General features: G+C 38.8%; 1 protein-coding gene across 1 annotated transcript in view; it reads right to left on the reverse strand.

Moving 5' to 3' along the window:
* Nucleotides 1–14,443, reverse strand: part of LOC121951246 (neuropilin-1a-like) — an 86,575-nt gene that overhangs the window by 41,193 nt on the left and 30,939 nt on the right. The window contains exons 4-5 of the mRNA XM_042497511.1: nt 8,703–8,930; nt 2,401–2,571 (exon numbers count right to left, since the gene is read on the reverse strand). Coding sequence (XP_042353445.1) covers nt 2,401–2,571; nt 8,703–8,930 — 399 coding nt within the window. The remainder of the gene's footprint in view (nt 1–2,400; nt 2,572–8,702; nt 8,931–14,443) is intronic.

Consider the following 14,443-nt stretch of genomic DNA (forward strand, 5'->3'; position numbering starts at 1 on the left):
GGCAAAAACATACATGAAAACTGAAAAAAAGAAAAAAGAAAATTACTTTGACCCCTCTGGGGAAATGTCATTTTCCATTTCAATGCACTGTGTGGTGATTGAATGACATGATTGAGAATAATAATAAATAAAAAATTATTTTGACCTAATTGTTCAAATTAAAGGTACGGTAAATAAAATAAAATACAGCATTACAGAATGACTTGTCAAGGTTTTTGGTTTTAAATTTATGTAGATGGATTCAGAAAAATTCAATACCAATATGATTAAAAATATAATAATAAACTATGATAATTTTAAAGGGATACTTGAACTTCCATTTGTTCTTTTAACAGGCAATTTTGTCTGCTGATGAAGATCATTTGATAAGATTGAAAGCTCTTGGAAAATCTACTCAATGGCCTTTTAAGTAATTTTGGCTTGTCAATAACTTTTGCTTAGTATTTGACAGTTTCAAAGCCTGTTTATGTTGTCTATGATATATTTAACAGATTTAAAATGAGGGGAAAAAAGGGGAAAAAAGAATTAAACAGCTTCACTGTGTGCATTCGGACTTCAGATAAATGATTATCCTGACCCAAATACAAAATACATACACAGTTTACTGACTGTAAGTCATTAAATATCAATTTGGAGCAGTGAAATGTGTAATTTTACGTTCATTTCTCCCAAAGCGCCTGTGTTAGCAACCGTGGGACCTTACGTAAACGCACCTCTCTTGCACAGTTGCATTCCTAAACAGGGGTGACTGGGGTCGAGGTTACAAGAGAGCAACAACCACACGGGCCAACATAACTTAACTCTCTACAGGCTTTCCTACAAGGACACACAGCCAATAATGTAGACAAGGTTAATGTTTCCTTCCAGACATGTTTTAAGGTATATGAAAATACTCTGCTATGATTAATATTTTGTTTGACATCGTTCTCCCAAATAAAACGTTAGAAAAAAAAAACACAGAAAAGGGGCTGGAAACAGATCTACTCCTTCTCTCTCAATGAGAAACTCTGGATCTTGCATCACGCCCGCCCACCAACACTGGTTGCACTAGGTTGACCGGATAGTCAGTATAGTCAAGGTCATACATTTCAGTGGACATAAACATAAGAAAAAGACATTTTTAAATGGAGGGGATCTTTGAGAACACATGGACACAACAAATGCAAAAGAAACACAACCAAGCATGAAAAACTCTGTAGCAGAAGATAAGAGTTAAAAGTGGGTCAAACTGATGGAATTATACGCTGCTTTTATCAGAAGAAGCACATCACATTTGAAATTTAAAGTCAAAGCTGCGAGATAAGATTAACTTTACATTGCTGTGTCGTGAAACTAAGATCCCAGATCAGAACATCAGATAGATAGGGCTACTTATATCAGGATCATGTCCTAAAGGTATCAATTACAGCAAAATATTGATATAGCCTACTACTGACAAAATTTTTCAAATATATTTGGATTGTATTTGTTGGCCTGGCCCGTACAGCAAACTGAGACCCAGTCTAACAAGTTAACAAGTTAAAGGGATCTCAGGATAAATCTGACCGGTTGTGAATTGATACAAGAATCTTTTCTAATTTTTCTCTGCTGTTTGCTTTTCCTGAGTTTTATTTCTCTCTGACTCAAAAATGACTGAAAATAACTGTGACTGTACGCAGCAAATAGACATTATTTGACAAGAACGGTCATAATATAATGTTCAAATGTTAACAGATCAAATGGACTCTAAACCACTGAAATTGAATAGCTAGTTTGTTAACACCCCCAGAAAACTAACAATTTTGACATTGGGCAACTTGTTTCAGTCATCTATTTAAGCAAAAATGTGAGGAACTGCTTGTTTTTCTCTGATATACATGATTGGAATTTTAAGATCCATGGGTTTTGGACAAAAAAAATAAATTTTGCACTTGTCACATCGAGGGCAGTGAATATATAATAACCATTTTTTCATTATGTATTGGCATTTTTACAGTTGAAAAGACGTATCAAAAAAGAGGCTAAATCATATAAGGTGGGGCATCATGTCTTTTTCATCCCCTTAAACAACAAACTCAGCTCACAGCTGATTACACGAAGCACTTGTGGTGTGATTAAGTGAAAAAAGTCTTTTTTTTTTGCTGAATGCTATAAATCCCTGAAGTAGAAATCCTCTGTCTACTTGCTTCCCTTCCAACATGAAGGTCAGAGGTCAAAGATCACAAACAGACAGAGCAGCTGAGAGAGCGATTCAGCATCTTGCTAAAGGAAACGTTATTTTTTCATACAGCAAAAAGCAAAAAGAGATGCAGAATCATCCAGGATATGAACCCCGGTCCTTCCTAATGCCAGATGACATGTCCATCCTCCACATCACAACCCTCCACCCCTCAGTTTCTCATCACTACTCCAGCTGCTCACCCTCATCTTCGTGTCCCAGGGGGAGGCTCCTCTCACGGATGGTGTAGTTTGCGGAGAAACCCTCTCTGGCGATGGCGTTGTCAGTAGTGATGGTCATGGACAGGATGCCCGTGTAGGAGATCACACGGCCCGGAGACGTCTGGCCACAGTATCTGCCAATGTGGGGGCCCACTGAGGGAGGAAGAGGGATGAAGATGAGGTGATTTAAGAGGAAAGCAAGGTGGAATGAGGGAGCAGAAGAGGAAAATAAGGAAAGACAACAGGGAAGGAAGAAAGTGGGATAGCAAATAGACACAAGGAGTGAGAAATGGAGCAGGGGGAGGTGAAGAAAAAGGAGAATGTCAGCTTCATCACTCATCAACCGCAGAGTGCTTTTATTATTCACTTTGTCCTTTTCTGCCCTCACTGTCCTGGGAAATGTTTCGTGACTTTGAGTTAAAACAAAGAAGCTTGAAACTTGTTTTTTTTAAACTGATATATTCAATCTACTCAAGTTTGAAAATTCTGAATCAAAAGCAGCTGATCTTCTGTCAGCTCTAATCCCCACACCCGGTAAGTGGTGTGACACCTTTGAGACAGGAATAAAGGTGAAATGGCAGGTAGCTGAAACACTCATTTCCAAAACATATTGTATTGACACTTTTTATTCCAACACTATATATAAACTGTGCATATAAAATTATGTCAGGGGCAGCCAAAAGCATCTCTTTTATCTCAAGACAGTTATGGGTATTCTAGTGAACCTGTATGCTTTGTTAGCCTGTTGGCACCAACGTTTACAATTCTGAGTCCAGGTTATTAAATTATCATTTTAAGACTTCTTGTTATGGAATTACTGGTGCCCATTTACAACAACTGTGCATCATACTTTTTCGACAATGGAAAGTTCTCACACCATCTGACGCAGTGCTGTGAGGGGAGTGAAGAACAGCAGATAAATTAAAAAATATATTTTTTATGCCTCAAAAAGAACCACTTATGGGCAGGAAATACAGTTATTCAAAATCAACTTACTAAATGGGAGGAATAGCCTGTTTCATTTCATATTCTGTTAATGTCAGGCCAAAAAAAAAAAAAAAAAAAATGACAACCCGACCTTAAACATTTGCTCCCAGTTTTTGCCTCTCACATACTGTACTTTCATTACATTCGAGTCACAGAGCAAAGCCTCCATTTTTTCAGAAGGACAAATCCCCTGCAATCTTTGAAAAAACCCAGAGGTATTTTACTGCATACTGAAGTTTTGCAGTTATTTCCAGAATCCTAAAAACGAATAAAGTAACGCTTTTCTTGTGAGGGTCTATGATTTCTCCCTCCCTTTCTGGAAAATTTCAATGTAATTTGGTACTAGTTACAGGAAAGAATATGTAAACATATTTTTTTTAAAGGCCTCAATTGAAACCTAAGTATATATTTATTTATATTTAGTCATAACAGGAAACTATATTCTCCATTTGTTGAGCTTGCCTGCACATTGGAATGTACATTGGATCTGTATATGACTGACTTTCCTTAGTCATTGGAATGAATTAACTAGATATGTAACAAGTAAATTAGTTGTTTTCCCTATAAGTACCCAACTATATAGTTATTTTTTAGAATTATTCAGAAATTACCGATCTATAGAGACATTTTGACAACTTTACCAAGTTGACACTTTTTACAACCCTAAAAAGATCTTTTAGCCTAAAGTGACACATTCCTCTTCTTAATGCATGCATGACAAATAATGGTGAATAATATTAATATGGCCAATAATAACGCACACATATATAGCTAAATCCTATGAACTGTTCAGCAGACAGATAATCTTTGGACCATAGATGAATTTTGGGAGTCTGCTGGAGTTTTGTCTTTCAGTACAGCCGTTTTGGCAGTTATCAGGGCGTTAACTGGGCATTACCACTGAGCTTCATAGATATGTAGGTTGAGAAGGCCATTATCGGGCCATGACATGCCTGTTTATGTTTATGGTTGGGTGGTGCCCTCTCGTTTCCAAAATATTTATGAAGGGATCAGAGGAGGAAGTCAGGTGACAGAATAACGAGCAAGAAAGTCTGCAGGCCTGGAGGGTCATGGTAAATGGGTCAAAAAGCACAGGACTTTCACACAGGAAAATGGGATTTGTGTCCACTATGAAATCGAAAGTCAACCTTAACTTATTTTACCCAAAGTCTGTTGTTTTTACTAAAGTGCAGTGATATGTTTTCCTCAACCTAATAATTAGTTAGGTCTAATGGTGAAATTAGGCAGTGCTGATAAAATATAGACCAAGATTTTGTTACAGTTTTGCCTAATTCTCAATGTTTCCAGAAAACACATTTTAATGCTGTTTGACAGTGATATGGGAATTTGTGAACAAGTGGGCGCCATACTGTTTCCTGTGGAAAAATGGCCTAGTTTGCATGCTGTCAGCCACAAGCAGGTGTTTATTGGTCTGGTGAGGCCCAGTGCATTGTGATAGTTTCTACCTCTTTAGCACAAGTAAATGCCACAACCCTTTTCTCTGGTCATGCAGTACCAGTTTAAAAGTATTTGTGTCTTTGTACTGCATATAGCCCAGTTTTATGAAAGACCATCTTTCCAGCAGAGGTATACTTCTTTAAGAGATCAAAACTCCAGCAACAGTATATGGAGCAACTTTATTGTAAGACTAATGCCACAAACTGAAACACACTGGTCTTACAATAATGTTATTCTCTATACTGCATTTGTTGCTGGAGATTTTACCTCTTTAGATTTAGCTTCCAGGACAAGAAATATTGAACTCTGTGGTTAAACTGTAATGATAAATCATGAGAAGCACAAACAGAAGCTATCATCAACTGTGACCACATGATTTTCTTATATGAAGCACACAACGACAGACTGTCTAATATCTTAAACACTGTGAGCGCTGACATTGCTGCCTGCCCACAGTTTGCCTGCCATTTCATCCTGTTCCTATCTGTGAGAAACAATGCCAGGCTTGTTGTGCCTCCTGTTTCATAGAGATACTGTATCTGCAGCCTCTTGGGGACTTAAGGAGGGAACATTCAGTCCAGAGCAAAGACATACATGTTACAAAAAATATACTTTTCCAACAATTTTAGGCAAATAATAACACAAGGCAATCACACTGGAATGCTGAGCTTTGAGTAATCTGGTGGATTATGTTTATCAGTTTCAGTTTAAAGCAGGTAGTCGACAATGTGTGACGGATTACATTTTGAATTATTTCAGCCTTATCGGAGGTAGTGTGAAATGATTTCGCTGTGAGGCGGTCTGTTGTCGATGCAATCAGGTATAAAATGGAAAAATCCCTCAAGCAATATGGCTGCCTTTACATATATTGAGGGAATAGTCATATCTGAAACAAACAAACAAGAGATTCAGTTCTGGCATTTCAATATAAGAAACAGTCAGAATGAGTATAGAGGTTAAAATCTTGGCCTGTTCAATGTTTTCTCTGAACCTAACTAAATAAAAAAAAAAATGTTGCTGTGTTGAATAACAAGCAAATTTAGTTAAAAAATGATCAGTAAAATATTTGATTTTTTTTTTTGTTATTATTTAGTTTAATGCTTAAAATGTGGCTGAGAGCTTTGGAGAAAAGCACATAAGTGAACCTCATAATCATTTTTTTTGTCAAAAAGAAATAAGATATTCTAATGAAGTCCACTCTCTATTTTTGATTTTTTTTTTAAAAACCCTACTAAATATATGCCCCCCACAAAAAAAGTTTTTTTTGAAGAATGAATCTTTAATTATTAAGCCCTAGATGTTTGTTTGTCAGGTTAAACCCCACCTCAGAAAAAAGGAGATTTTTTTGAAGAACAGATTTACAGCTCTCAAAGAAGTGCATGATCGCAAATATTTGGTGTTCATGTTAACATGGCGAATGCATTTGATCACCCTGCTGCTGAGATGCTTTATCTGCACTGACACACTCAGCCGGAATACAAACCGGAACACACACCCCAGAGCACAACACACACACACACACACACACACACACACACACACACACACACACACACACACACACACACACACACACAGATCATTTGACAGGAAAAGCCCTGGCATGTTATGTATGCTGGCATGGCTTTAAAGTGTATGTCACTGTCTGTATACCTGTGCCAGTCTTTGAGTCCCTCATGTTCCCATGCCAGTCTCCTCCCTGGCAATAACCAGGCAACGCTTTGGGCACAGCAACGAGTATTGTGGGCATCCTGGCAGCCTACTCAGGCCTGTCCAAGGTATGTAGCTCTCACCATTATCTGCACACTGTACGGCTAATTAGACAACAATGGAAGCTGAGAAACGCTGTCCAAACGTGGGGAGGAGAGTGTGAACAGAGGGGAGAGCAGGATGCGCCGCCGTCATTTATGTGCAGAGACACGATTTTCCAAATGTGGTTGGTGAGGGAACAATGTGCAAGCTGTGAAGGAGTCTCGCTTTCAGTACATCCAGCCTCCATATGAGCACAGGAGGATGAGTTTCAAATAAAGACTGAAATGAGAAACAGCTGAGCCATAAATGATCATTATCAGCTGTAAGTTTTTTTTTACTAATATCTCTGTATGGCAAAGGTATGGTTTGACATTTTGGGAAATATCCTCATTTGCTCCTGAGTGAGCTTTAAAAGTGCTAAAGGGTCATTGGTTTCCAGTGTTTACAGTTTTTATGCTAAGCTAAGCTGACTGGTTGCTTATTGTAGCTTCATTTACCATGGATCATTATATTGGTACTGAAAATATCAAATTATTCATTTAATGCTTCCTGGTTTAGCTGTTTTGTGTGCTTACTCATTTGTGGTGTTTTAAAGGGACAGTACCTCAAAATCATAAATATATATTCATGTATTTTTTCTCTGACCTGTTTTGCTGTTTATCAATCTTAATTGTTTTGGAGTGAGCGGCAGAGTGTTGGAGATATCAGCCGTAGAGATGTCTGCCTTCTCTCCAATACAATGGAACTAAATAGCACTCTGCTTGTGGTGCTTAATGTTTAAACAAAACCTGCATCCTTGTGACCTATGACCGTAAGTCAACTCAACACATCAAGGCAAGGAGTGGACCAATTGCATATGCAGCCAGGACAGGAAAATACAGTGTTATCCTTCTGTTCCAAAATCCTGAAATGGCTTGAAAAACATTTTGGTAAGGATGAATGCTCCAAAATATGACTGTAAAAACAACAATTCTAAAGACACTAGGCTCTTAAATTATGTGATACAATTTCTTTGAAAGTGCAAAATGCAACCAGTTCAAATGTATCCTCTTGTTGCTGATGTATGCACAATAATTTAAAAGCTGTATCCCAAAAATGAAACGTGTAAGCACATATCCCTTCCTGCTTCCCCTACTCCAGTGTTTCAGCCCACATCTTCCCTCTCGTCCTTATCAATCTGTTCTCTGCCTCTGCTCTCTCCTTCGCCTCCATCGCTCAAGCCAAGCTCGTCCCACCTGCCGGGAAGCCATCCATCCTTTGTTCTCCTCCCTCCTCCTCCCCTTCACCTCCGCATGTCTCTGTCTGTATCTGTCTGTTTTCTGTCAACATCTGCAGGGGGAAGCGGTCCCAAGCGCTTCTCATCCTTCTCTTCTCTCCGCTGCAGCACAGCTCCGCATATTTATCCTCTGCATCTGCATCCCACTTTCCCTGTTCTCACCCTCCACCTGTGGAGACGCAGTCCTGTTGTTTCTCCTCCAATTCTTTCACCTTCATCTTTTTTTTTCTTTCTGACATTTTTAAATTTGATGTCGCTGCTCTTTTTTGGAAGTGCATCCGTTTTCATAGGTTCTTCTTTTTTTCTTCAGCCATAGGAATTCCTGAGACAGGGCTCAAGCTGAAAACTTGACTTGGGACTTGCAAAAATACCTCGTTCACACTTTTTTATAGCGTATATTGACCTAAATCTGAGTTATTTTACCCCAGCCGGTAGTATGTATTTTGTAGGCATGGTCTCAAGCTGAAAAAAGGCCTTGAAAGTTCAAAAATGTTTATGAAAGACAAGTTCAGCAGCCAAAAAATATGTTTTTTGTGTGTGTGTTTTTTTTTAAATTGCAGCTAGTTTGGTAAATGTGTTTCTACAATCTCCATCTTACACATGGACGTCTGAGTTAAACAAGTGAAAACATGAACAATTTCAAGTTGTAGCAGCATAATATTTTTGCATCTGTCATAGTTCAAGTTGTTCCTGTAAGACTCAAAAAGAAATATTTCTTAGTCTTGCGCTCCTGTTTTACCCTCTCAGGTTTCAAAAAACATTATCAAAATTTTTCTCATTAATTTCCACCCAAGCTGAACCCTCTCCTCACCTGCAGGGAAGCCGTCCCAGATCTCCAGCCAGTCGTATCGGCAGAGGGCGCCTGGCGGTGGCGTGGTATCGGGCTCCATGTCGAAACTGTCAAACTCCACCACAATCTCAGACATCTTGGGGGCGAAGATCATGAAGGTGCAGTCCAGGTTGTTGGGGTACTTCTCGGGGAAGCCCGGCGTCTTGATGACGCCTCTGGGAGCCGTAAAGTTCCTGGAACATTCTGGACCTGCGAGGAGAGAAGACACGGGCGAGTTTTTTTAAGTGTCATGATGTGTTTGGACAGAGTGAGTAATTCTCGCCCGGACAGAGGTGTGAACTCTCAGGGGTTGATGTTCGCACATCTCTTTCACTTTGAATATGGCTTCCAGTATTTTCTTTGCAAAATGAGCCATTAGTGGTTGAAAGATGAGACACTGGCTGAATTTTCATAGCTGCTATGCATCATTTTTTTAATGCTGAATCTGACAGAATATTCTTTGAGAAAACTTTTGTCTGTTTAGGTTTATCATCTGTATGATTGTTATCGTTATTGTCTGTATTTCATCATTTTGACCTTTTTTTCTTTCCAGCTGCAAAAATAAGGATAAAGACATCTCAGAAATGCCCATAAAAGCTGAAACACAGTCAGTTTTTGACCTTTCTGGGTGTTTCAAACGTTGACAGTCCGAAACACTAACAGCTGTGACTTAACTGGAATATAGATTTATTTGACTGAGTCCTTGTATGCAATGTACTGCTGTGTATGGGGGCCAGCAACAATATGAGCCACCTCAAAAAAACAATCCTTCAATTTTTCTTTATAATGGTAGAAATTCAGTAAAAAATCCCTCTCAGTGTGACAGGAAATTTCACTTTTCAGGAATGTTTTTTCACCAGTTTGAAAGACAGAGACATGATAGTATCATAGCATAAGAAAAAACACTTCACTGGATCTGTAAACAAACTCCCTTTAAAAATGGCTGATTTTAAAAATGTAAAATTACCAATTCAGTCTGTAAGATCCTGTAACCAATTAAAAGACTATTTCAGATATTCTTCAAACATAACCTTTATTTTTTTTAACTAAACCCATGTTGGCTCCATCCAATCAGACAACCCCGTCCCCTCCCCTGTTGGAGCCGTCCATGTCTGTGTTGTGACTGGGCTGTGGAGATATTTATGGACAGTCCCAGACACTGAGAGGCTGTTTACAGACACTGATCAACAAACAACAACACACACAGATACACTCATAAACAGACAAATAGAAGCCTATTAGCTCATTAGACACATCCAAATGCACACACACGCTAGCCTACATAATCATCCAACCATGACCTCATAATTTGTATTCAGTGGGAAGTCAAATGGCAGAGCTGTTTTATACTGTGTGGACTCACTGTGTTACTTTGTCCATCTTTCAGCTTTAAATATTATTACTAAGACCTATTTTTTTCTATTCTTGCTTCTAATTGACTGACATTTTTTGTGTATGTATGGCATCTATAATGTATCAATTGTATCCACAAATCTCTGTGTAACCCAGATTTTGGCTAAAAAATGTAAGTTTTATTGGCTTACTCACACAAAAGAAAACTCCCCACAAACATCGTCTGCTGTTTTTTTGCACCCTCCGATAATGATGTTCCATTTTCTCACACTTTCATTCATGCATTTTGCACGTAACACCTTATAGTGATAAAATCCTCAGCTGTGTTGTGTTTACATATCTCCCTTTTTTATATTCATCTCACCATTGTTGAGTTGTAGTGTGAGGTTGTTGTGCTGCAATATGAACAAAGCATCATAAATTTCTGTAAAATGCTATGTTGAATAAGGAAAAACTTTGAAGGTATATCAAGGGGTATATTTCCACATATAGTCTGATCATCTTCTAATTAGGTTAATGTTCATTTTGGCCAGGTTTATTTTTTTCTGAAAAGGTACAAGGTTTCTTTACTATATTCAATTTCAGTGTCTACACAGGCATAGGTATCAGTGGGGTCACATGTCCCACTCCACATTTAAAACATGTGCATTTGGTCCCCTTTAATAAAAACAAGAAAGTAGCGGAGGACTTTTATTCTGAAGAAATTAAAGATGTTTCCACATTAACCCTTTGATACCTGAGCACACTGGCTTGATTTCTTTCAAAAACATGGGAAAAGGGTGACGAGCAACTTAACAAGAAATGGCCCCAAAATTAACAAAGATTATTTAAAAGTTACAAGAAACTTAAATGAAAATGTCAAAAAAGTCATGCTTAAAAATGTTCCAGAATGCTGGAAATTAGGTATTTGACACTCAATATTTCTTGGGGGATGACCTCCAACCTCCTCCGACCCTCCAATATTAAAACTAAATATATGTCTTTGAATGCATAGGCTGTAGGTGACATTAAGTTAAGTCAGTGCCTTGATTCTTATGATTTAGAGCAACATAATATTTATTTCCATGTATAAATTTGCAACATAGGAGGACAGCTGGAAGGTTTGCAAATCTGCCATACAGCTTGTGATGATAAGAGTACTGTTAAAACCACATTGGCACTTTGCTCAAGATAAATGCAAGAGAGACCCTATAAATGCTGTCTTTCACTATAACTGCAGTTACATACAACACAAAACACCCAGTGTAATCGCATGAAAACCTCATTGTTCCTCGTAAGCATGCTCACATGCTCCTCTGGGTTGCAGGATAATAAATTAAAGCCTTTTTCAGCACATAACATTTGACATAAATGTCTGCTGATAAAAGTACAAACAGAGCGTCGGGTGAACACGGCAGCTGTTATGTCATTGTCGGGTGTTTTTGCACACAAGCTGTTCTCTCTGCAGTCACGTCCATGGTCATGAAAAATCTCTGCGTCGGCTCGCATCAGTCAACTGGCGGCTGGCAGTTCACACCTCTCTTGTCGTGAAGTGACATGAGCGAGGTTACAAGACGGTGACTGATCTCGGTGGGTGAAAGACGACACGAGGCGTGGACGAGGGTCAAGCATCCCTTGGAGGCATGAGCGGTGTGTGTGTGTGTGTTTGGGATTCTTGTGCTGCCAGGCCAGATGTGACCTGCGTGTTATCTGAGCATGCCTGTAAACATGAATCCACATACAGGCACACACACTCTCCAGTGGACTCCTTGCTGTTGACACAGGTGGTGTCATTAAAAGGGCGACATGATGAATGATGTGGAAGAGATGAGGAAGCCTTCGATCCTGCTCAGCTGGCACACTTTGCAGAGTGTGTGTGTATCAAGTGTGCAGATGGGTTGAGTAAATCTAGGCCTCACGAGATGTTGCTGTATGTCTATCAAGGTCAGGCATGAATGTGATTTCAGGGCAGAAATATCCTGAAAAAGTCCATATAATGTCCAGAAAATAAAATCTTAAAATACATACATGCGCATGACATTGGCTGTCATGCATTACTGTGAGAAGTGAACCCTGTGGGCCACTGTAGGTTTGTTTTTTAGCCTATCACCGGCTGATTCTTTTCAGAGCTTGGTGGATGAGAGCAGCACAGCACCTTTTGTTCTGAGGACAAGCAAGCAAACATCCAAGAAATGGAATAAATTGCTGACTTCATACAAACCACTGCATCAACAATGCTGTAAACTAAAAAGCATCACCAGACCTCAAACCAGGTTTTGTTTCATTCAAACAAGTGCACTGACTCAGGAAAAAAAGAAACAAAAAAGTTTAATTACGAATATCCTTTCAGCAACCATTTGTTGCGTGGCCATCTGAGCTGTCCACCAAAGTTCATTTTATCTTTAAAAAAAATCTGCAACTGAAGCCAAAAAAATCACTTCCTTGCTGGAGAAAGGAATCTTCTTGCTGTTTAAACCAGGCTTTTTTTCATTCAAACATGTTCACAAACTCACGAAAAAGAAAAAGGTTCAAAAACATTACCAAATCCTTTAAACAATAATTTGTTCCTTAGTCCGCAACTGAACCGTCCACCAAAGTCTATTTTATCTGTAAGAAAAAGAAAAAAAAATCAGAAAAAAAACGCCAAAAAATCACTTCCTAGGTGGAAAAAAGAACATGTTTGCGCTTTAAATGTCTTAAAAAAAACAAAGCTGCCCTCAAAAAGATAAAGCCATATCATAAATGACAGTGACACTGCATATATACTGTATATGTTCAAGCATACCTGTTATTGTGTTATGTCACTAACCCGAGTTTGGACTTTCTTCAGACATGCTTTGCTGCTCTCATGCCTCATTCTCTGTCCATCTGTCTTTCTCTCTTTCATCTTTTTTTTTATCAACGACCCTTCAATCAGCTGTGGCTCAAAGTAAGAAAACATCCCCCTCACCCTCTCAGTCGCCTAAACCGCTGAGACATGTGTTTCTGGTTAGAAAACCTGCAATAAAACCAAAGAGTTGGTGCACATATAGTACCAGGACGCTGAAGACGCTCACACGGCTATCATTTATAAATGATATGTGCTCTGTGGTCAGCAGAGGGTGGAGTTATGGTCATAGTAGAGAGGCGGACGTGCCAGAACTTTCCAGACCAACGCTCATTTGTCGAAAGATTTACCCACTACTGCCAAATGCTATCTTTAAGGCCAAATGAAGGTTGCCATCGGAACAAGGGTTACGGCTTTTTGTGGTGGTGTTTGGGTTTTTCTCATCATAATGACAGACGTGGAGGAGAAGTAAAGGCACAGGGATAATGTCACAGGCAGATACACAAACCGGGCAGACTTTAAACAAACTCCAAAAACAACTCATACAAGCACTTTCTCATCTCCTAAATCTCAAAACTAAGCTAAAACAAATTGGTTAAGGTTAATAAGGTTTATAAAAGACCATACCCACAGAAAGAATCCAAAAATAAACATAACATTTATCAGTCTAATTCTTCAGTTTACTTTCTCTCCCTTCTCAGTTGTTTTAATGCTGAAAAATATTATTCTATTGAACACTTAATCCTATTATTGTATCTTAATTAAACACACTTGTTTTGCATAAAAACAGCCATTTACTGATATTGACTCTAAAACCAGAGTAAGCCTTAAAAAAATAACAGCAACGACAGCAAACGTTCTCTTTTGTTTTTTTCCTGTTAATGCGTGTGTCTGTTTGTATCATTCTGTGTCTCCTCACTAAATCCGGAGGTTTTTGTGGTTCAGTGAATGCAGCGCAGGTGAAATTTCCTATTTTTCCTCAGCAGCAGTTTGTGGTGACTCGCGGAGTAGATACTGATGTGTCAATCCATCAGTGCTGATCAGATAAGATTGGTGGATGAGAGCTTTATTTATTATGTAAAATTCAGAGGATATGAGTTGTCTGCACACGGTTCTCAATATGGAGGTGGCTGAACTGGTGGCTAGCAGCTAATGGTCCTAACTCCATAAATAGCACAAAACAACAACAGTGCTGACAGAGCTAAAGGTGTTACAGAAGGATGGGCGCTACGCTTCAGTGATGATGCTAACTTGAAATTAGTGTTAACCACCATATGAGTGCAGTGCAAAGCTACTTTTTCTCTGGGACTTTCACCAGGAGACACATTTTTTCTCTTAGATATAACCACAGTAACTTCACTTGCCTAAATCTAGCCTCCACGACTTTATGTTCTAACTTTACATAAAGGACATAACGTCATAATGTTATTCATAGGATATCATGTGAACTTTAGTGTGTGCATTTTTGTAAAACAAACCATTACATGAGGATATGCTAACCATATACATGCTCAGTGTGACTTCATTCTCTGCTCAGGACACCATTACACCGCTATATTGCTCC

The sequence above is a fragment of the Plectropomus leopardus genome, chromosome 12 (assembly GCF_008729295.1).
Source record: "Plectropomus leopardus isolate mb chromosome 12, YSFRI_Pleo_2.0, whole genome shotgun sequence".
In the NCBI taxonomy this organism is placed as follows: domain Eukaryota; kingdom Metazoa; phylum Chordata; class Actinopteri; order Perciformes; family Serranidae; genus Plectropomus; species Plectropomus leopardus.